Source organism: Telopea speciosissima, chromosome 7 (genome assembly GCF_018873765.1).
Source record: "Telopea speciosissima isolate NSW1024214 ecotype Mountain lineage chromosome 7, Tspe_v1, whole genome shotgun sequence".
Classification (NCBI taxonomy): Eukaryota; Viridiplantae; Streptophyta; class Magnoliopsida; order Proteales; family Proteaceae; genus Telopea; species Telopea speciosissima.
The window spans coordinates 37,027,028-37,051,611 of record NC_057922.1 but is presented as its reverse complement, the minus strand read 5'-3'; the positions used below and the strand labels follow the sequence as shown (position 1 = coordinate 37,051,611).

The window sequence follows — 24,584 nt, the reverse complement described above, 5'->3', positions numbered from 1 at the left end:
TGTTCTAATGCCATGTGTCCCTTGCATCTCCTACTTTTCAGATTGCTTCCTAGTGTGGTGGGCCCCTTTCCAATAACCAACTACCCATGCAATTTTATCTCAGCCGCCCCTCTCCTGTTCCAGCCATGTGGCCATGTTTCCTGGCCTACCTTTGGCTACAAGTAACCACCACCTTCCTACTTTGTCATTAAAAAAAAAAAGATTCTCTTTGATGGCAACGTGCAATGCACGACCTTAAGGCATCCATAATCGAAATAATTTTTATAAGTAAAAATGGGGTGTAACACATGGATACTGCAAGTTCAGCTCAATTTAAAAAAGCTGTGGGCGGTAGGTGAGCCTGTAGGTGTTTTAGTTGTGTGACTTGATACAAATGAAAACAATACCCGTTTGTAGAAATGAGTTCGTGCAAGGTTAAACTGTTTAAACATTTTACCCAAAAAAAAAAACTTTTGAAATATGTTGACTACTCATTTCTAGAGACGTGTATACCTGATAGAAATGAACAGAGTACCCGAAGGTTTTAGCTGTGACCAGATAACTGAGCCTGTAGGTGTTTTAGTAGGTGCCTAAGGACGCGTTTGGTTGGAGGTTTCTTCGGAATCGGATTCGACGGAATCCGGATTCCGTCATTTTTTGGGTGTTTGGTTTTTCGGAACCCAGATTCCTATTGGATTCCAAGAATCCATAAAAATCTACTTTTTAGGCTAAATTTTGGAATCCACCAGAATTCGTCCAAGGGGGTGAATTCCAAATAGAATCCAGGATTCCAAACCCTCAAATAAATACGGTGGAATCTTGTGGACTCCAATTTTATCGAGATTGAAACGAAGGAAGTCGATACTAGGTTTCTCTCAGCCTTCTCGTTTCTTCTCCAAACTGAAGACGAAGTCGTCTCTGCAACTCTCGTCTTGCCATCTCGTTTCTTCTCCAAACCGAAGACGAAGGAAGTCGATACTAGAGTTTTTCTTACCCTTCTCATTTCTTCTCCAAATCAAAGCCAAAGTCGTCTCTGCAACTCTAGTCTTGACATCTCATTTTTTCTCCAAACCGAAGACGAAGGAAGTCGATACTAGGGTATCTCTCTCACTCTCTCTCTCTCTCTTTCTCTCTTTGTTTCTCTGTCTATCGCTCTCTATCTCTATCATTGTCTCTGTCTCTCTCACATTATCTCTGTCCCTCTCTCTCTGTGTCTATGTATCTCCCTCCTTCTCCCTTTATCATTCTCCGATTGTAGTTAGGATTTATTTAAAAAAAAAAAATTGGAATTATTTGATTGCTAACCGATTTTCCTCTCCATTTCAGGTTCGATTGTAGTTAGGGTTGTTTTGAAAATCTCCGGTGGAAGGAACATCTTGGATTAACGCAGGTATGCCACATTTCTTCACTCTCTCCCTGCTCTGAGACAGCTGCATTATAGTTATAGTTTTTTAAAAATACATAGGTTAAGTAGATGATTTGGGGCAACTTGAGAGCCCTGAGTGTTAGCTTTGGTGGCACACTCCAGCACACTTTGATCATTTGTACAATCTATTATTGGTGTAACAGGGGACTGGTACTCCCTTAAACAAATCCAAAACCTGATTTTTTAATTATGGGTAAAAGCTCAATTTCTCATTTATCAGCATAGGTTTTTCATTCCTGAATACAATCTTTGGATTTTATACTTTTATTCAAGGTTTCTAACAAAATATATGGTTTGTTAAGATTTATTTTTCAACTAGTAGTTACTTGTAACCAATTTTTGTTTTCTTTGCTGTTCCCAATTCTAAGCTATTCTTGTCAAGACATAACAACAGATCTGAGAAAGGGTGAACCTGTTTCTGATTGTATAGTCTTCTTAATTAGGGGTTGGCTACTATTAGGTCAGTGGTGGAGAACAGTACCAAATCAAAGTTATATCAAGTAGGGTAACAGATCTTTCTCCTTTCCATAGGGTAAAAGAAAATCTTGAGACACTGTGGCTTGAGGCATTTGGGGGAAGTGTAGGGCAGAGAGAGAGATTTAAAATGAAGATGATTAGCAATGAAATAGTTGGTGATTGGGAAAAGAGAAGATTTCTATTCTTAATTCATAAAACAAAAATTTCTCTTTTCCTGAGAATGATTTTGTGAAAGGGTAGATATGATTAATAAGGGATCTTAGGAGATTGCCATGTAAAAGGGCAAATGGCTTTTCCCCAAGTTTCTTTTATAATTTGCTCTTTTAGATAGAAATCAAAATATGAGCTAGATGTCAGGAGAGTGGACCTATGCTTCAAATCAAAGTATAACTTTATCTACATGTATGAGGGAAGTAATGCTAGACACTACGGCTGTTTGCAAACATTCAATTCTTCCTAACTTCTTCCAGAAATCTGTTATTATTCTTGTCTGTCTTCATTCATTCTTAGAAAAAATACAAGGGCTTGTATTAGATGAATGTTTGATGTATGTAGGGAGTAAACCATGGTGGCTCATCATTTCATTTGTGTGCTTTGAGGCTATGGCCATCCATGAGGCAGCCATAGGGATTTCTATGCATCTTTTACTTATGAAGTTCTGTAGAAGACTTGTATTGGAGCTATTTTCTTATGCACAAGGGCCTTGTACGGTTGTACCCATAAAGAACCAGCAATTGCTGGCTGATATTGGATCTTGAATCTTGAATGCAAAATATGAGCTAGATGGTCCTGTGCAGGTATAAACTTGAGAGCAATCAGAACTGATCTTGAAGTTGCTAATATTTAAAGGCTAAAGCTCATGAAGAATAAAAAAACCAGAGATGGGGTTGTGTTTAGTCTAAATAGGAATTTCTTATACTCTCCAACTGTTTGATTAGGTTGTAAAAAATATAAAGAATTCTTTGCTGTAAAAAAAATCTATGGAAGTCTTTGCTGCTTCTACCCGATTCCAATTTCTAGGGTCTTTGCTGCTTCTACCCGATTCCAGTTTCTAGGGTTTAACAATAATTTGGATTGCGATACACTTTCTCTTGGCATTTCTTCATCCTTCATATAAACGATTTGAGTTATATTCTTCACCTATCTTGTATTATTTTGTCTGGATTATTTAAGAGATGGGTTTAGCAGAGATTGTGAGAAAACAAAAACTGCTAGGGGATTGCTTAAAACAGAAACTGTTTGTAGTCTATTCTTTTCCCTAATTGCTTAATTGAATAAATACATTTCAGCATTTGAGTGACTAGGTTAGGATTTCTCTTTCTTCTCTGCGTCTCTGTATAGCTAATGTTTCCTTTGGTAGTCTTTGTTACTTTGCTTTGTACTTCTCTGTAGTTGTTTTGGTTCTCTGTTACATAAATATGTACGGTTTTCTTTTCTTTAATTTTGATGCCTTCCAAACATAGCCTAAGGTCTTGGAGTTGCATGTTGATATCCTAGGCTCCTTGAAGCAGTAGAGCTACCAATTAGATGAATGTTTGACGTATGTAGGGAGTAAACTCAGAAATCAAAGTAAAAAAAAATTGGAAGTTTCCTTGCTCATTTGGAAACTCTTTATAGGCAACTCTACAGGACAGTTCCACATAGTTAATGGGAACTGGTGATTTATTATGGTGATTTTTTGAAAACCTCATAATAATTATTCCCAGATATGGATGTGCTCATGGGCTTCTTATTCTTTTCCTGTTCTGCTCATGGGCTTCTTATTTCTTTCTGATTGTATTGCTTCTTGATAGGTCTGGGTTTTGGAAATTTGTTTAAAGGCGCTAGTTAAACGTCATGGAACTCTTAAAAAAACAAGGAAATACTTGTTACCATACATGGTGATCATGCATTGTAACTATGGCATCATCTTGCATGAGTTGCAGAGTTTGGGCCTTAGAAGCAATTCAGTTCTGTTTTAGTGTTTGGATTGGCAACTTGTTGAATGACCACCTCACCAGGTTAGATGTATCCACAGATGTGGGTTTGAGATTTACACAAGTCATGAAGGGCCTCACTAGCTATCAAGTATCATCTGATAATGGAGCATTCCAGTGTTCTAGAAATTTCTTTCATAGCTTTGTGATGATATTTTGATTAGTTTTGCAAGACTGTCTTGATTATTTTAAGTTTAATTGGAAAATGATGTAGGTGATGACCATTGGATTCAAGAATCAGTTTTTCTTTTATTTTTTGCTACCAGCAATAGTTCTGAAAATGATTTTAGTTGTTTCTAGTGGGAGAGTCAAGTTGCACAACAATCCCAAAAAAAAAATTTCACCCCATGGGATGTCTTCTCTCCAAATAATATCCAAAATTGGTGTTGGATGGGGAGCTCAGGTATGGTAGTTCTTTATCTCACATTCATTGTCATCTTGGTCCATTCCTATCAGTCTTGAGAGCTGATTAGACTAGAAAGCAATATACTATCAGTCTTGGAATGTCTTGTCCTCTTAGTTAGTGGTTCTATTTGTTCTTGATTAAATTCCAAGCTCCACTTGATGGGTCTTTAGCTCAAATTGGTAGAGCACTTGGAACATGAGCATGTTCCAGGGATGGTGGTTCAAATCTACCAAGGCCCTTTTTATTTAATTGTTCATAGCATAGTCAGTTATGACACTAATCCACACAAGAACCCAAATTTAATGGCATCTTTGAAATTTGACACAAAAATTTATATGTATGTATTTAAATTAAATGGATATGGATTTTTTACCATATGTAGAGATCTCTTTTGTTTGAAAATGTCCGTACTATGAGTTTTGCTTTGTTGAAGTAACATAATACCACTTAGTGCTAATTTTGTAATTTTTATGGACAAATGAAAAATTGGGAAAGATTTTCTTTTGAGAATTTTAATCCAAATTTTTTATTATCTTTTTCTTTTCTTTTTTTTTTTTTTTTTCTTTTTTTATAAAGTCATTAAATGTTTGCATATGTTGTATAACAAAACAAGATTAAAATATTTTTTTACACAAAATTCAAGTAGAATCCAACTGACAGACTCAGGGTAACCAAACAGTCTCACATATGGCTTCAGAAGGATTCCACCCGACAGATCCAGGGCAACCAAACAGTTTTTCAACTGAATTCTACCTGACAGACCCAGGGTAACCAAACAGGTTTTTTATTAGAATCCAAATCCACATGAACCAGATTCTTAAGAACCTGATCCAATGTAAGAATCCGACTCCTTTGACACCTTCAACCAAACGGGTCCTAAAGCTCTTTATTAGACCAAATGCCTCAGACGGGTATTCAACTCCATTAATAGAATATTTTCTCTGGAAAAACGACGCCATATCCTCAACTAAGGTCCTTCACTGAAACCAAGTTTTTGGACGACCTTTGTAATAGCTAAATCACTTTTTGAGTCAATTAGACTGCCCAATCTGGATAATTTTACAATGAAGTTCAAAACTGGCAGTTTAAGGCTTTGATTTTCAACTTGCAGCTCTAGCAATGCATTATATGCCAATCTCAAGTGAAGTAGCAAAGGTAACATATCTTGAACAAACATTTGGAGATCTTCATTGTCTACTTTGCGAATGAAGAAATCTTTCAGGCCAACACTGAAATCTGATGCAAAATATTTTCCATCAGCAGAGGCTATACAAAATTAAATAACTCAACAACTACTTTTGAACCCTCTAAAAGAAAATTGAAGAAATAACCTCATTGAACAAGGACAGAAGCACTTGCTCTATTAAAACCAACTTTCAACAACTCACTTTGACGAATCAAGTGTCTCTCCCCAGTGTTGGACAAGTGTGTGTCCATCAAATCCGGTTCAGTCCGGTTCAACCCGGTTCACCTTTGTATTGAACATTTATACATTTTAGTTTAATATTGTCAGATGCGATATGAACTTTTTGAGCATTATGTGTCCGTAAGTTATACTTAAAATGGTAGTCACGACTAGGGTTTGGGCTGGGCACCCTTATCATATGGTCGTCGCATTGGGTATGCCTAGACATGTGATGTCAGGGTACGAATGCTAGTGCTCACATGTTTGATGTATGCATTGGTGAAGAATCTAGTTTGTCGATTCCCTCATGTATTACTGCCAGATGTAGGAAGGGATAGACATGTGTCACCGACACCCTGTACCTGAGGGAACCCTGTCACTGCAAAGTGTGATCGCATTCTTTGGTTCGTCAATGACTGAGACTCAAGCAAGTCAAAGTCGGTGTTCTGGGAATGCGTGAATACTTTGTGGGTGAAGGAGTTATCCAACACGGTCACCACTGCCCGATTGGGGAACACCAAGATAGAGACTGCTCAGTGCATGGTCGATCGTAATCGATCTAGTACCGTTTTGGAAATGGTTTTGCAAAATTTATTTTACATATAATGATACATTATTTATAGTTATTTCAAATAAAGTGTTTTATCGAGTTTTGCGGGACCCGGTCGGATGCACAGACGCTCTTATATGGACATGTACTATGGATTGGGGTTTGGCAGTACATGTGTACATGCCCTAGATTCCATAATGATGGTGTTGATTAGTGGGGGGGGGTTGTATATGATAAATTGTTATGATATAGGGAGTTATTTGGAATTTGCTAATTTAATTGGCTCTTTATTTAATTAATGGATTTGGTGCTAATTATAATTATCCATTAATAATTAAATAAAGAATCTAATTAATACTTTCCCTATTAGATTCTGCTTCTTCACCTGTGTAGCACTTTGACTTTAAACAGAACTACCAGACTGAGAGAGAGAGAGTCAGACTCTCACTAGGGCTCTATTAAATCTATCTAGGATTTAATTAAACCCTATTATTATAAATAGGAGACCATAAAACGTAGAAGAGGGCAGCTCTCCACGTTTTTGGAGCAGACACTCTCTCTCCTATGTTTTTGGTTTCTCTCTCTCCCTTTTGTGATCTCTCTTCTTCTTCTTGCTTCTCTCACCTGTGTTTGAGAGTTAGGGTTTGTGAAACCCTAGATCTGTGCTGAGGAGTTTGAGGGCATCTAGGATTGGCGTGTAGAACCTTGGTAGCACCATTGGAGGTTTGCTTGGAGCGCTCATTGGAGGAAGAACCACTGTCTATTGGAGGAGCAACACTTGAGGCTCACCAGGTTAGCAGGTCTTTATTAATTCCTTCTGTTCATTGATTATCAATATTTATGGGATGCGAAAGAAACTCGAATCGATTAATTTTCGCTGCGCATTCAAGTATGGGATGGATCCCTCTTGCCATGTGATGGACTAGAGACGAATTTCTCTGTCCCTATTGTGATAATTAATTTTATGGAATGAAATAGGGAAGGAAAAATCCTAATAGGGATGCACCAGGGTTCCCATGGGCGACCATGGGAAACCCTAAAATTAAAATGGGGCACCCATGGGACACCATGGGCTAACCCAGGGCGTGCAATACCCTAATTGGTTTATAATTGGTTTCCCTAGGGAACCATGGTTTTATCCCTGGATAGTAGTTTGACCTATAGGCCGATTGTTACTAATAAGATGACGAAGTCCAAAGAACAGCTATCCTATGCCCATCTTTGTGTTGAGACTGAAGCAAGTCAACACCCAGTGAAGGTTTTGCTGTAGATTTTGAAATCTGATTTGGGGAATCTCACCCATTGGCCATGTGACAGTGTGGGAAGGTAGGAAATGACATAAATGCCCTTTCCCATATCTGTTCATATTAAAGGAATGCTTTGGAACCCAAGTGGACCCCGTAGGTGAAGGAAACCCTACTGTGCTTGGTCCTACAGCACAGACAAGCTGTGGACAGCACCATGAACCTAATCTAGCCTAGGGTTAGGTACAATTTTTGATAATGACCATTTTACCCCTGTGCCACTGACTCTGGATGGTGCACCGAGACATAGACCTAGGGCCCAGTGGTTCCAAATGAGTACTAACCAAGCACCGGGTCAACCTAGTGAGCTTAGGTTAACCCTAGGACTACTAGAGACAGCTTGGAAACCTAACATGACAACTTCTGATTTATATCTAGGATTTGATCCCATGCTCGAGGACAACAACCAGACTGCTGTTGGAATTGAGTTTGCAACCGAGTTAGTAAAGTGCTACTGCGTCACCCTATGAAGAATCAATGGAAATCAAGATCAGCCTCCATGAAATTCCAGGTCAAATTGGCTGATTCAATCGATATTTTTAAAACCTTGATCTGAAGATTATTTTGCATGATTTTGGTGCCAATTTCAAGGGTCATTCAGTTGGCCTTCCAAGAAGCCCAATTACTTGGGAAAACAATTTATTCAGGAAAACTGTGATCAAAATACAAGAAAATAACAGTACACTAAGAAGTTCCCTTTTTGGGGGGGTGTTTCTACTTCAACTCAGGACTAATGCATTAATAAATAGAAAAACTTGGAAAATATGGGCCCTCCCTCCTTCGTTTTAATCCCTCAGCAACTGCTATTCCCTTCAAAGTATACTTCCTGACACAATCAATGAAACATTTTTTCTTTTCCAAATCTCAAAAGCCCCGCAATGCCAAAACATTCTTGAGACTAACAGCTAAAACCTAGGATTTATATATATCACTTAGGGAAAATCCTCTCTGAGGCTAAGGCGTACTCCACGCCTCCTCACATTTATTATTATAATAATTATTTTAAAGTGAGAAATAATGATTAAAAAATAAATGTAAGAGGGTGTAGAGTACCCTACTACCCTGCTTGCTCAGAGAACCCATATCCAAATTCAAATCCTTCCACTTCAGTATGTTCTTCTGATAAAAGTCTAATCCTATCTCTTTCTAAATCCTAGGTTTAAGATCCTACATGGTTACATAAATTCAAAGCATTTTGGATTATTTGAACATTGGTATCTCAGTCATTGCCAGTGCATATAATAAAATGATGATAAATTCCAGTTCACTCAAACTCAATTTACCAACTTGCAAACCTTCAAACTCATGGCTTAGCTCAAAGAAAATTATCTCAGGAAAGTAGATACTGGACATATCAAGAAACAAGATTAGAAAGCCATGTATCTCTGCCTTTCTGAAAGAACTACAACCTCCCATAAGCAAGACACCATTGTGCGTATAACAGAGTATTGATATCCACAAAACTAATCCTAAATTAGGGTAAAGTCTTTAATTGTATAACATTACTGACATCTATGGAGTGAACTAGCACAATTATAAATTGAAAACAGAAATACTGCAACAAATCATGTTACACATGAACATCATTCAGAAGCATGCTGAATAAAAAATGAAGGGAAAGATACTAAACAGAGGAAGAGAGCAAAGAGACAAGATTACATTGTAATGGCCAAACTAACCTTCCAATTGTAGGGAACATTTTTCCATTAGGAAGAAGAAAACGATCTCTTGCAATCACATATGATTCCAGCATCCTTTCATTAATCAACAAGGTACCTAAGAAGACAAATAGTAAATTTCACATCTTCCAGTTGCGAACATCTACAAAACATTATGTTGCAAAATAAATCACTAATTAACCCCCACCCCCAAAAGTACAGTAAAAATGGAATAGACAAAAAGCCAACTAGAGATACCGCTCCAATTATACCCAGCCAACTCTAACAACTTAGCTCCAAAAAGGGAAAAGAATGATGAACTGTAAATTATGAATAACCTAACATTCAATTATTCATTTAAACAGCCAGAAAAGGAAGAATATAGAATCTATGAGAGAATGAATTCTCTTATACATTTCTCTATTTCCCTTTTTCAAAGGGATGGCATGGAAAATTCGCGAGGGGAAAGTGGCTGGATGGTCATAATCATGTTAAATGAAAAAGTATCAACACCTAACCCTTTTGTTGCTAAATTGGACCATAAACTGGGTTTGGGATTGAAAGACGATGAGGATGCCATATGGTCTTCAAGGCGTGTAAGCATTAGTTTCAGGGATCTGCTACGATTGATCTAGAGCAAATTACAGAGTAGAATCAGCCTATCCCTCATGGACCAGATCAAGACACGCTAGAACAAATCCCAATACCTTAACCACTGCAGAAGGGGATTATGAGGTGTTTTCATGACTTCTGCTCCAGATCAAACTTCAGGGTAGGGAACAGAGAGGGGTCAGATTTTGGGAAGACAAGTGATCCAGTATTGGGAATTTATGTGAACCCCACACAATTTTTAGAGTTTTGGAATAGGGTGGTCATGTGAATATGTGATAGCCAACCATTTGAAGGGCAAAATGGAGCATCCCTTTTACAGTGTTCTTGTGATGTGATGCTTTCTATAACATCTCCTTAGCTGCTTGCTTGAAACCCTATTGCCCCTTTAGGAACAGATAAATATTTGATGATATGCTACAGGAGGATGAACAGAATTATGACCTTGCAACTTTTTATTTGCTTGCTTTTTGGGATTGCTTGTCAGCTCATCACTTACTTTAGAGTTAATACATTTTTTACTGTGGATTAAAAGGCAAGCAGCCACTGAACAAGGATTTCTGATGAAACACTCTACAATTGAAAAAGGCTGATCTAGTGCCAAACAGTAGGTAGTGTGGCAATTTGCCAGGTCAGGCTGACAACCACATACAAATGGCCTTGACCATACTGCACGTCCTATTCAGATTTGAAATGTCCCCCTCCCCCTGGTCCCCAATGTAGGGGGACAACCAGGGAACAGATGCATTAAAGGCATATCTATAGTTGGATGCAGAGATTTGGTGCACACACAACAAAGTGTCACACAAACAAACACCAGAAAATGAAGACCATAAAATAGACAAAATTCAGATAGCAAAGCTTGTATTACTTGGCAGAATTTCACAACATTTTAAACTAAACCTAACCTCATTTCTTACCATTCCTTCTCTATATCTTGAATTGCTGATATGATCAAATAGTATACAGTGTATAATACTTAAATAGTACATTATGCAAAAAGTATAATGGATATCATAAAAGTGCACATTATGCAATCGATTTAATGTGCTTTCCTTTACTCTCAAACCAACCAAGTTGACACTTAAAAGCATTTAGTCAACTTTTACAGATCCCACAACCAACCGTGTAGCTCAACAATGTCAGCGCTCACAAAAATCAATTTCTCAAGCATTGCAATGATGGCAATAGAATAGCGAGATCAAATGTCAACGATGGAGAATCACCGATAATTAAGCCGTGCTCACATGATCATGCACCTGGGGGTCATCAGAGCAAAAGATTTCCAGAAGCAGTCGGGTACACAAGGAAACTCTTCTAACAATGGGGTCTACACAAGTGGCAAGAAATAGTTAATGTCACTGTGAATAGTTGAAATTAAGTGGTCAATAATGCATCTAGTTTGGTTTTATGCGTTTATCTGAATGTTGGGATGCAAGGGTAATTTGGAAACTGCCACTCTGGGTCCAAGTAATCGCAGGTCTGCTAATCATATCCTTAATTATCATTACTTCAGTTGCCTCAGGTGTTGTTTGGTTTAACTGATGCAGATAAAACATAGAATTGGGCTTATTTTAGTGAAAACAAGCCTTGGGTTGGGTTATATATGTGTTGGGCCTTGGTTCAATGCATTTTCTTTGTAATAAGCCACTTTAATGGGCCTAAATTATGGGTAGGAGGTAGGAATGCGGGATTTACTTTATTAGGTTAGTTTAAGTTGTTTTATTTAAGTATAACTCCTTTATTTAGTGTAGAGGATTTCTTTTAAGTGTTCTTTTTGTTTCAAGTTTCCTATTGGCTATGTAAGTTGGGTTAGACAAGTCTCTTACTTAACCAGGGAGTCTTTCTTTTAAATAAACAGCTTGTAGGCTATTTTACCATCCAACGATTTTGATTAATGAAGCTATGGCTTTGCCTTTTTGCTGTTGTGAGACTCAGTGAAGAGTGAAAAACTCAAGGATTAAAGAGATTCTGATCTAGGCCTGCTGGTGGGAAATTAAGGTCATACCTTCCTTTCCTATTCTTTGCTTTCTCTTCAAGAAAGTATTGTTATCAACTGTTACCTGTGGAATTTATTTTAATCTAAGTTTGGGTGGGATCATTGCCTACTGTTATTGTTATTTACATGATGTTAGTACTAAGATTTAAAACACAGCAAGACAAAACCAAGGTGAAGTTGGTGGCAGTTATTGCTATTTACATGTTGTTAGAACTGAGATTTAAGACACACCAAGACACCACCAAGGTGAAGTTGGCAGCAGCCCTGTTTTAGGACCTATTTGGCTGTGATCGATACCTACTGTAGAGAGGAATCTAGCCAGCAGATTCCTTCCATATTTTGGGGCATTGAAGACCCTCCTAGAAGTGACTTTTGACCAAAGGATCAGCCAGATTGGATCTGCTGATACAAGAAATCTCTCAATTTTGGATTACGGGTTTCAGATTTTTACTGTTTTGACTGTTGACTCACATCTGGCCGTTAGAACATTGCAGTATTTTAGGGATTATTTATTCTAAAAGTTTGATATCATTGACCAGATTCTGAGTTCCATCAGATAAGGTTGATTTTGACCTTATCATTGACCTAAATTCTGTTTTAGTGTTTTTCTTGAGATCCTGCTAAATGGGGGTGTACTCTGAACCTAGGGTTCATCCCATCTACCCCTCAGGGCCCCACCATTAACTTAATATTTTAACCCAACTTTCCATCCTAGTTTGTTTCAAACAAGAGATGGCAGTTTCTATTTCAGAATTACCCCCTTCTCTTCTCTTCAGGCCTCTAGTTCAGGGATTATAAATTCTCCTTTTTACTTAGTTTTCATCTCATTTGAACGGCTACGAATATAATTTTCTGGAAGGGGAAAAACAAGATTTTGTTAAGCCAAGTGGATTTTGGAAAAGTCATGGCTAAAATTGATGCAATGGATATATTGATGTTCCAACAATATCAGCCTATGTGAATTAAGGACAAAGACTCCAAGCTTAGTACCAGCCTCAGTTATTAGCCTACATCAGACTGCTTTAGTAGGCTAACATGTTGAAAGGATTAGTTAGTTGTGCAGTAATTGATTTTGAGTCATCGTTATTCTTTAATTGCTTTTGAGTCACCGGGTGTTACCATTGCAGAGCCTACACTTGGTTGTGTGGTCAGTAATGGTCCTTTAGCAGTATTAGGTCACATGAATTGATTAAAGATTAATGAAATTTTAATTTTGGATGAAGGCATATTTTGTATTATGGATTTTCCCCTTTCACTAGGTACCTTGCCTGTCATTTCTTTATTAAAATACCTTTAGTTTTTTTTCTTTTTCTTCTTTTGGGGGTGGGGAGGTCATTTGAAAGTTCTAAGCTTTTTCAACCCTAATTATAACTCTGTTCTTTTTCTTATTACCCCTGGCTGTATCTTCTCTCTTACTTAACTGTAAATATGAGAATTCTTACTCATTCATCTCTACTCAAGCATTTTTCTTCTGAAAACCAGATCCTGTATCACAATCTCATTCCAAATTTCAAAGCCCTTGTCAACACCAACTCCTTGTATGGTGGATCCAATCATAGTTGTCAGGCATCCAGGCGCCTTGGAAGCCTAGGTGGATGCCAAGGCGATTTGTTGCTGTCACCTTGCATCCTGCCCCCTCCAATGCCTTGAGCCGCCTAGACGCCATGACAACTATGGATCCAGTTTTGCTGCACCATTGTAAAAACTAGCAAGCATTCACAGACTATTGGACATGTCAAACTACAGTTCTAATTGCACCAATGGATCCCTTGAAATTTACAAAAACAGTTTCATGTCTCATAATGAGGGGAGACCACCCTATTACAGATTCAAGAGCACTTGACAACAGCAATATCCTTGTACCCCAGATCCAATTTTGCTGCACCATGGAAAAAAAGCAAGCATTCACAGACTATTGGACGTGTCAAACACAATTCCAGCTGCAGCAATGGCTCCTCTGAACATACAAGCACAGAGCTCAATAAATCCAAATACTTCAATGCTAAATAGGGGAGCATTGATGCCTCCTAACAGAGGAAGAACCAGTTCTTTGGATAGCGTCAGAAAATAAGATAGTAAAAAGGTTTTTATCTTTTGATGAGGAATCAGCCACCTTAAATGAGATTGAGAGATTGATAGTTCCAAAACAAAATTTGAAGGTTTATCTTTATTAACAGGGGCAGCATCATGCAATCGATTTTCAAGGGGTCAGAGGAAAGGAAAAACTGATGAAAGAAATAGTGTATAAAGAAGATAAGGGGAAATGGGCCAACCGAAACTGAAAATATTCCCTTCACAGGATGCACTACAGGAGCCTAATTTACAGAAAGAAATTCTAGAGGCACATTGGTTATGGGAAGAGGAAGGATGTGGGGTCAGAGCCTCACTGGCGGCACCTTTCTGTAAATGAGCAATATTGACTTAGATATAGAATAGCGGTGCAGGACAATAAAATATCTAATGATGATAGGAAACTCCAATGGAGACTTTATAGGCTTTAAAGAGCTTAAAATTAGGATCTAAAAATATTTGTAATAGGGTTCTATTAAGAAGAGTTTTCCTCTCTTCCTGACTTAGCTTATCTTTATTGAAATTAACGGAAACTATATCCCACAAAACATCATTGCTTAAAACTGAAACGTAATACCACTTGAAGCAAACCCAGAGGTATAAGTGCTAGGCAGCAAACTTGAAGAAAGCTATGGAAAAATAAGATGAATGAAGCAATAAACAGAATGGTGGGATGGCACATTGATGCTTGACTGCACAAACTTACAAATTGCAATCAGTAGGTCAGATAAATTACTTCAATGTCTCACAGACCAATGAGCAAAGCTGATTTGGGTGGAGTTTAAAACTCTAACCAGAGAAGGGATGGCACGGACTTGGTAATGAGAAAGTATATGATAAGTTCTGCTTTCAAGACAACAACAACCATAACCTTATCCCAACTAAATGGGGTCGGCTACATGGATCCGATAGAGGCTATGACAATAAAAGAAATAAGAGAAGTAAGAAGTAAAAGGAAGAAGAATAGAAAATAAGTAAAGGAAAAAGTGCTGAATGATTGAATGTTTTCATAATTTTATGATAAATGAAAGGGATAATTTCTTAGATCCACTAGATAAGAACGGAAATTACAAGATAGGTAGGTTTCAAATTTGTTTTACATTCATTAGTTTTAAATTTGAAAATATTTACTTAATCCCCATAGTTAGTTATTGGTCAGTGATGACCACATTTATATGTGAAATCTTAGGGCATAAAGCACACATTTTACCACATTGAACAGAGTTACTCGGGTACTTTTCTGTATTTTTCAAGTTTTAGGTCATTTTATGCTACTTTGGACTATCGGGTGTCGTATCTTCAAATTGAAACGTAAAGTGGTCCAGTTTCTTTTCATGGTTGTGAAGAGGACGAAATTTTGAGCAAGATGGACGTGATGCATTAAAAGTACACATTCGTTTAGGCCATCATGCAAGCGATTATTCTTTTTGGGCCAGGAAAGAATAATGTGCCAGAAATGAGCTGGAATGCAAGCCCAAGCCAGTTTGTGTTTTTCCAAGGGTATTTTTGACATCAAAGAAGGTGATTTTGATCAAGGGTTGAGATTTCATCAAGCACAAGACCCCTTCTGCGTTTTTTATTGCTTGAAGAGAGAGAATAGCTGCCAACTACACATGGGGGCCCCACCTTCCACGTTTTCTTTAGAGCACCCCATGCTCCACGTTTTTTGAAGGGCAGGATGGGAAGAAGTTTCATTAAAACAACTAAGGACAAAGGAGGAATTTCACTCTAAATTAGAAGTTTACCCTAAATTGGGCAGCAAGCAAAGAATCGGCCAAAGGAAGGCTTGCGCAAGTTTGAGAGGAGAAATAGTAGGAGAGATAGGAGAGGAGAAGGAATAAAATAAAAAGAGAAAAAAATACTCTCTCTCCCACACGTTTTTCCTCCCACTCTCTCTCTCATCCCTCATTCCTATTTTATCTCGTAAACCCTTCCACGATTCCCATCTCCCCTATTTTATCTCCCCTCAAGTCTCTCTTTTTAATTTCTCTCCCAATCCCTCTCTCATGGTTTTCACCTTTTTCTCTCTCCTTGCCCACGGTTCCAACTCTCTCCCAACCTCTCTTTCCTCTCCTATTTTATCTCTTCACCACACATGTTGGCCGAATTTGGAAGACCCAAAAGGAGAAGATGCGCATATTCCTTGGGGCTGCCTATTCTTGGAAGGTCTACACACAAGATTGAAGATTACTTGGTGCCTAATTTTAGGATTTTGATTTTTATTTCTTTCCTTATTTTTTTTATTTTTTTTTAAATATATAAATTAGGATTGAGGGGCCCACTCAAAAACGTGGAAGCTCCCCCCCCCTCTCTTCTCTCTTCCTCCTCCTTCCCATGGTACTAAATCTCGTTTCGTTTCGGTGTTTCGGTCTGATCGAAATTTCGTCGAAATATGGTATTTTTATGTGGGTGTAAAATGCCAAAAATGACCGAGATTTTCGAAAATTTCGAAACGAGATTACCGAAATTACCGAGATTTCCGAAATTTCTGAAACAAGATGACCGAAATATTCGAAATATTGCACGTGACACTTTTAGTGACTTTTTCAATATCTCGCGATATATCGTGAGTCCACGATATTTCGTCTTTGTCTCATGAGATATCGTCGAAATATGGTATTTTTCCATTTCGGATTGGTATCATATCTCAGACAGCTCGAGATATACGAAATTTGGCGAAATATCGCCGAAATTTCGCGAGATTTTGAACCTTGCTCCTTCCCCTATAAATACATAAGGGGTTGGGGCTGTTTCAAGTGTTCATTGCTAAGAGAATTTTAGTCTTCTTCTTACTTTTGGCTTCTAGTTTTCTAGCTTTGCTTTTATGAATTTTATTTCCACGGTTGTAATTCTTTTTATGCAAGTTTAATTCAAGGAGTGTTCTTCAATTATGGTTGTAATTTCTTCACTATTTAGTTTCTAGATTTGGAAGAGGAAGGCATGCAAATTAATTCAAGTTTTTGAGGCCTCATCAACAACAACATCCATCCAATGCTCATTCAATACATTTAATTTCAAGTTTGGTAGAAGGGAGTATCGATCCTAATTTTATTTTCTTTCTTTCTTTCTTTTATTTTTATTCTCTTATCTCTTCCATTCTCTTCATTTTATTCTCATTCTCATCCTCCCTATTTCTTCCATTCTGTTAGGAATATTTTTTTTTTGTCTACTCTAATCCTCATGTCTTATGTTAGATTCTTAATTTAATAATTTTTATTTTATTTTTTTAGATTTGGTAGATGCAAATTCAGGTGTGGTACAGGAAGCTAATCAAGTTCAGTCCGGTTCAAGCAATCTTCAGATTTTATTTCTTTGATCTCTTGGATTTATTTTCTTTGTTTGTGTGTGGATGTGGTGATTTTAATCCGTCAATCTCGTAATCCGAGTTAGTTTTTGATAGGTTAGATAATGAATGGTTAGGACATCAATTCTGTAGATGCATGTGTAGGACCATTAATTTAGTTTAATCATTAATTTAGTTTGATCATCTTAATCTGGTTCACTTTCGCGTTACTTTAATGAGTAGGATAGAGTGGCTTATCTCCTTGTGTTCGACCCGTAGCTACAATTGACCCGTACACTTGCGGTATTATTTCTTAACAAACAAGTTTTTGGGGACGTTGCCAGGGAGATAATTGTCCACTTTGTTTTTCTTATGTTTAAGTAAATCGAAGTGTTTTATTTTCTTTTTTCCTTTTCTTTCTTTTAGAAAACCTCATCTTGTTTCTCTTTTGTTTCAAAGAATGTGCGCTCAATCCAAAATTTTTCACGTGCCCAAACCCAGCCAATCTTGGTGTACCTCATGGGATTTCATCACCTATGACGCTGCCCTTTGATTCATTTGGGTGGTTTGGATTGGCCTGTGGCCTATTTTTGGAGGTGACCAACTTTGATAACAGGAAAGCAACATCGTGGGTGCTTTTGCTTGGAAACAAAAACATATGTTAGGATTTTATTTTTTTTGTCTACTCTCATCCTCATGTCTTATGTTAGATTCTTAATTTAATAATTTTTATTTTATTTTTTCAGATTTGGTAGATGCGAATTCAAGTGTGGTAGAGGAAGCTAATCAAGTTCAGTCCGGTTCAAACAATCTTTGGGTTTTATTTCTTTGATCTCTTGAATTTATTTTCTTTGTTTGTGTGTGGACGTGGTGATTTTAATCCGTCAATCTCGCAATCCGCGTTAATTTTTTATAGGTTAGATGATGAATGGTTAGGACGTCAATTCAGTAGATGCATGTGTAGGACCGTTAATTTAGTTTGATCATTTTAATCTGGTTCACTTTCGCGTTACTTTAAATGAGTAAGATAGAGTGGCTTAACTCCTTGTGTTCGACCCGTAGCTATGATTGACCCGTACGCTTGCGGTATTATTTCTTGACAAACAGTCATCAAGGTACTAAAACTCGGGTCTCGGTCCCAACTCGACTCTTGGAAAAACCGAGACGAGTCGAGATCTCGGATCTCGCTGAGTTGGTGCATTTTTTTTTTTCCAACTCGAAGCCTCAACTTTGGGTCAACCCGAGATCTGGACCCGAGATCCGAGATCTCGCCGAGATATGTCGAGTTTTGTCCAATTAGGTAAGGTATTTAAGTGGTAGGTGGGTTAAAATAATGAGTCGAAACCGAGATCCAACCGAGATCCGAGATCTCGCCGAGATATTGCACTTTTGAGACTCATAGGCAGTCTCGTCTCGGATTTTCCAAAAACCGAGAAACTCGGCGAGTTCTCGAACTATGACAGTCATGCCACCTAAGAAGAAAATAAAAGTGAACTTCCGAAAACACCCTAATCTCACCTCGTTTTTTTTGGGTGCAAAACCTCACTTCTCGTTTATGACTGCTGAATTGTAGTCTCACATTAATATCGTGTTTCAGAAATATATGTAATCCAAATACACCGTTTCATTCCCAATAAAATAACAGTTTTAATTCACAATGGGAAAAATAAGCGGGAAGATGCATGCAGGTTTCTATACTTTGGTAATAAAAAGGTAATATGAATTCCAGTGATCTCTGATTTTATCCCAACACGTAGAGACAGATATAATAGGAAACTTTTCTATGAGATTTAATAGGAAACTTCTCCAATTTTTATCCCAACCCGTAGAAGACAGATTTAATAGGAAACTTTTCCAATCACTGCCATGTCTAGAACCCTTTTCAAGTGATAAGAATTGCCCATTTGCACCATTCTAAGGTTTATTGGATCGGTTTCGGAATCACCTAGAATGGTGAATCAGACTGAATTGAACGCATTTGCCCTCTTTTTTTAATAAAATATTTCTTTGTATTATCTTGTTATCCTTGGCTGTATCAATGGATAAGTATCGGATTGGGAGTATCAGATATAATAAGAAATTTTTCTCTGAGATCTAATAGGAAACTTCTTCAATTTTTATCCCAAGACGTAGAAGACAGATTTAATAAGAAACTTTTCCAATCACTGCCACATCTAGATACCTTTTCAAGAATTGCCCATTTGCCCCATTCTAAGGTGTATTGGATCAGTTTCTTTGTATTATCTTGTTATCTTTGGCTGTATGAATGGATCAGTATCGGATTGGGAGTATAGGGTTGGGATCATCCCGGCCAATACCGAATTCACTAATCTGACACCAATATTATGAACCCTGCGTGGCACACATTACTTCCAACAATGAATGTAGAACAAATTTTCCTATCCGTTGAAGACTGAGATCTAACAGAAAACTTCTCCAATTTTTATCCCTAACATGTAGAAGATTGAGATCTGATAGGAAACTTCTCCAACTTTAATCCCAACACGTAGAGACTAAGATATAATAGGAAACTTTTCGAATTTTTATCCCAACACGTAGAAGACCTAATAGGAAACTTTTCTATGAGATCTAATAGGAATTAGGAAACTTAATGAGAGTGAGAGAAACAATAGAAAAGAAGAAGAAGCGCACTAAGGTAGAGAGTGGTGTGCGTCTTCCCACTTCTTTTCCCCCATTGCAGTTGTTATCTCTTGACGGGCATGGTCTTCCCGCTTATTTTCCTATTGTGAATTAAAACTGTAATTTTTTTTGAGAATGAAATGGTGTATTTGGATTACGTAGATTTCCGAAACACGATATTAATGTGAGACTCCAACTCAGCAGTTATAAACGAGAAGCGAGGCTGGGGTGTTTTCGGAAGTTCACTTTTATTTTCTTCTTAGGTGGCATGACCAATAACTAACTACGAGGATTAAGTAAATATTTTCAAATTTAAAACTAATGAATGTAAAACAAATTTGAAACCTACCTATCTTGTAATTTCTGTTCTTATCTAATGGATCTAAGAAATTATCCTGAAATGAAATTGTAGATTCAAAACCCTAAAAGTCTCATCTGATCTCAACTTCCTGGATTATCTGAAATTCTACACCTGAATCCCACGCAATATTTTGAACTTCAATTGCATCTTCAACCTCTGTCTTTCAACAATTAGAAGGTGGATTTCCTTTGACCTTACATATAGAACTTTTCAAGAAGTTGCAAATAAAATTTCCAAGATCACTCCCTAAAGGGTGTACCTAGTGCACGAGGCTCCCGCTACGGTAGGGTCTAGGGAGGGGCATATGTACGCAGCCTTAACCCCACTTTTATGGAGAGGCTGTTTCCAAGCTCACTCCCTCTTTTGGAATAATTAGTGTAGAACCTCACAGTGAAAACAAAAGATTCTCCTACCTTGCCCTTTCAAAAGCATCACCACATAAAATGATTCAGTAGGGGAGGGAGGGAGAGCAACTCCTATTCCCTGGCCTGAAGAAGATCAACCACAGAAAAGGACAAAAGGTCATAGACTTATAGAGAATTTCCTTCTGACCAACTCTATTATCTCAGACCCATTTATGTTCCCAACGCCTCAGACCAATGTTCAAATTTCAAAATTCAACCAATTGGAAAAATTATCAGTAGCACTATCATTTCCTTAAAGCTCTTATTTGAAATTGCATACTCAACATTTTTTCCACTTCATTGACAAAAATTCAACAATTGCAGTAAATACCAAATAACAAAAGCCAAATCTCAAAATAGTAGCAGCAAATATCAAATAAAAAAAGTCAAAACTCAACACCTACAGCACTTGGAATGTAATAACACAGAAGTGCATAACGTTCATGCTATATAACCTAAGAGGTTATTATCTTTTTTATCAACAACAATAAGCAAATAAGGCAATAAACTTACCCATTGGCTCAGAGATCAGAATATCAGCTTTCTCTGGCACCTCGACCTCCTCCACTTTACCTCTGATCACCTATAACCAAATATCCACCACACCCACGCCCCCCCCCCCCCCAAAAAAAAAAAATTTTAATGAGACTGAAGCATAGAAGATACTAATAGAAAGCTGGTAGGATAAACCTTGGCTAGTTAACAACAAAACTGGATCTCACCGTAATCCGCTGTCCCAGGGATGGATTCCCGGCAATCAGTCGGCGTGCATATTCTGCCATTTCGGATGCCTCCACAGCATAAACATGTTTTGCGCCAGCCTAGGGGTAAGAAAGTATAACCATACAAACACTGACCACTTCACCTTGAAAACATATATGCACACAAACAGGGAGGAAATGAATAATGCACAGGGTATCATGAACCTATGGGTTAAAAGGCTGTGTATACCTGAGCGGCAAATAATGACAAAATACCACTACCAGCACCTACATCAACCACAACACGACCAATAAAGTCTGCACGGTTCTCAATGACTGCAGCATAATAGGTTCCTGAAGAATAACAAATCTGTTATAGTGTTGACAGGTTTGCAATGTTACACAGACACTACAACTAGTCATCATAGGAATACAAGCAGTTCAACCTCCAAACCAATTTTTACTGAAAAAAATATAACTTTGATGAAAAGCTCGGAGACCAACCCTCCCAGAAAATAAATTTCAATGGCCCAAATCGTGGAGAAAAAAAAACAAATTGTTAATCTAATAGTTAATACAAGTAAGGGAGGGTGCAAAAAATTACAGTGTGATAATATAACCTGTCCTCACATAATCCTGTAGCATATTTTGTTGATGCAGTAGCTGTCCATAATAATGGAAGTACATTTTAGCAGAAGAAGCCGCTATTTTATCATCAAACTTGCTTTTAGAAGTCAAAACTTCTCCATTTTCCAATCTTCCTCCTAAAAAGAAATACAATACATATAGCTGAAATCATTTGCAATTAGCAAGATTCAATTGCAAGTCCATAATAATAAATACTTTTAATTCCAAAAATACTATAAGAGTAGTTGAAAGGGAGGGGCAAAGAAAATCAATTTCAAGAAGAACAGAATATTGACCAAGCTTCTAATGGAGTTATAAAATCACTTGGAATAGAAAATTGTGCAGCAAAGATGAATTCACATGGTCCGCTGGCCTGATGTAATTGAACAATGCAGTGCTTTTAAACAAAATAGCATCGGATAGTAGAAGGTACAGAAAAATGGGAATAAGTGGAAGCAAACAATAGATATATGGCATTACATGGTCTCAAAATTCAACTAACAGCATCAGTGATATAAATACCAGCACACACTTGAACTGATTCTTTCTTCCAATGTTCAAATGCCCGATGAAACGCTCTGCTTTCATCCTCTACTTTAAATTGAATGGTGATTCCCCTTGAATAAGATATCTGAATCAAAAGGATGACTGTTATGAACATATACATCTGAAAATGTATCACAAAATTCCCAAACCAAACAACAATGTATAAGTGTAGGACCATCTACACCAAATACTTGGAAACACTAAATAATACCATTTAACACCAAATAAGATGCTAAACAGTTACAGCAATAATAAGCTTCCTATTAATGGATCCTACTGTATCAGCTTCCAATAAGTAGGCTAGAAGCAACAATTCTACAATTAGGGGGAAGAGTTTCTCTTGGCACCATCCAGCAGCAATTTTCAGTACCTCTGAAGGGCACAACAATAACAAAAAACACATTAGTCAAAAGCAACATGCATACCTCCTCTTCATTGGTTGAAGAACCTTCATTAATGCAGACCGATTCAATGGGTCCTAACTTGAACAACTGAAAGCCAAACGCAGAAAAGTATTATGGCCTATAACACCGTCAAAGCAACAAGCATTTCTGCCGCTAGTTAACATTGTATGGTGAAAAAAAAATAAAAAACAGAGACATAGTGCTATAACATTCAATCTACATTTTAGTAAAATTAAGGCTCTGCTTCGCGAACTAACATCAAATGACCCGAGAAAAGTCAGAAAACATAAATATTCACCTGGGCAGTTCGAATATCAACTTGTATAACACTGCTTGGTTCCAATTCTGTGTGGAACCGAAGCTGTGCACCTTCAGGTTCGATGCTGAAACGAGCCACCGCTGCAGCAGAAGAAGAGGCAGAGAGCTGAGAAACGGAGACACTGAACTCCTGCTGCTTCTGCTTCTGCCCTAGAGATGCCTCCATTTTTTGTCTCTTTGAGGACGAGAGTACGTCTGCCGATGATGAAACTAGGGCTTGAGCCTTGGCTGTTGCACGGCAGAATGCGAGTGAAATCTAACCGCCAATGAAGGTGGAGGAAAAACTGTGGCTCTCGTGCTCTGAGGTTTATCTATTAATGGTGTCGGGCGGCTACAGAGTATATACTGGCGACCGGGAAGCTGGGTGATTTCCACACGCTTCCACTTCGTTCTTCTTTCTTTTGGGCTTAATTACACTGCAAGTCCTTGATCTTTGGAGAAATTGCGTCTACAGCCCAACATTTGGGTCTACGGCGATAATATGGGAACGGATAGATACGGCAGTTAATTGACATACACGGCAATAGTTCATTTTCAAAAATCCAGCGCAATACATGTACGGAAATGATATGGTACGTGTTTAATATGCATTTTAATATGGTCGCTCTAAACTAGTACGGGAGCAAAAATACGAGTATCCAAATAAAAAAAAATCTCAAGAGTTTCCTTAAAAACCTCGATAATTCATTCTATTGATACCCATTCATTAGGAATAACACTTAACTAACCACCAAAACTATTAAACAATTGCACCACCCAACCATTTATAATCAACATAATAAGAAAATATTAACATAGAATTTATTATCTTAATAAAATACAAAAACATACCAATTTGGATGTAGATTTAGGAGGATCGAGGGATTACTTTTCTTACAAGCTTTGTTATCATTGCCCCTTAGACCCTAACTGTAAAATTCTTTTCTTGAGGTCCAAAGGACTACAGATTTAATTTATGAAGCCAGTAGAGGGCCACCATGACTTTGATCCCATATGGACCATTACATACCAAGACATTGTTTTTATCACAATATAAGTTAAAAAATGAACTCACATCTTTTTGGACGCTGACTATTTATAACTGTTCAAAAATATATACAGAGAACCCAAGGCTTTATTTAAAACAACTACGTGCAAAACACAAAGAACTCTTTGAGAAAGTTGAAAAGCGGAAGCGGTTGAAGATGAATGGGATCCGTGCAAATTTCAGACTAATAAGGTCATAAGTAACGAAGCAAAAGAAAAAAAAAATAAGAGAAGTACCCTGCACCATGAATCGAAAACAATTAACACAAATAATAAATAAAAAAATAGTTTTTGAAGAATTGCAGATCTATATAAATCTTATCAACATAAATACAGACAGAGAAAAAGAGAGACTAAAGATACCTGGCAATTGATGGATATGAACTAGAACCATAGTGCTTGAGAGTAGATAGTT

General features: G+C 37.5%; 1 protein-coding gene across 1 annotated transcript; it reads right to left on the bottom strand.

Annotated features, from left to right (window-relative positions):
• Window positions 1-5,231: 5,231 nt before the first annotated feature.
• On the bottom strand, window positions 5,232-23,347 carry LOC122668522 (probable histone-arginine methyltransferase 1.3). Its single transcript, XM_043865074.1, has 10 exons — window positions 23,124-23,347; window positions 22,847-22,912; window positions 22,398-22,506; window positions 21,869-22,012; window positions 21,499-21,602; window positions 21,270-21,368; window positions 21,061-21,130; window positions 9,149-9,299; window positions 8,807-8,868; window positions 5,232-5,500 (listed from the first exon to the last, which is right to left on the bottom strand). Exons 1-10 carry the CDS (start codon window positions 23,307-23,309, stop codon window positions 5,232-5,234), a joined length of 1,260 nt encoding a protein of 419 aa, XP_043721009.1. The 5' UTR covers window positions 23,310-23,347.
• Window positions 23,348-24,584: the final 1,237 nt, after the last annotated feature.

Coding starts and splice junctions, on each gene's coding strand:
- LOC122668522 (XM_043865074.1), bottom strand. CDS start 23,309: ATGGAGGCATCTCTAGGGCAGAAGCAGAAGCAGCAGGAGTTCAGTGTC. Junction 21,603..21,868: donor ACAGGATTATGTGAGGACAG/GTTATATTATCA, acceptor GTTATTCTTCAG/GAACCTATTATGCTGCAGTC. Junction 5,501..8,806: donor GTTTGAAGGTTTGCAAGTTG/GTAAATTGAGTT, acceptor ATTTTGCATCAG/ATTTCAGTGTTGGCCTGAAA.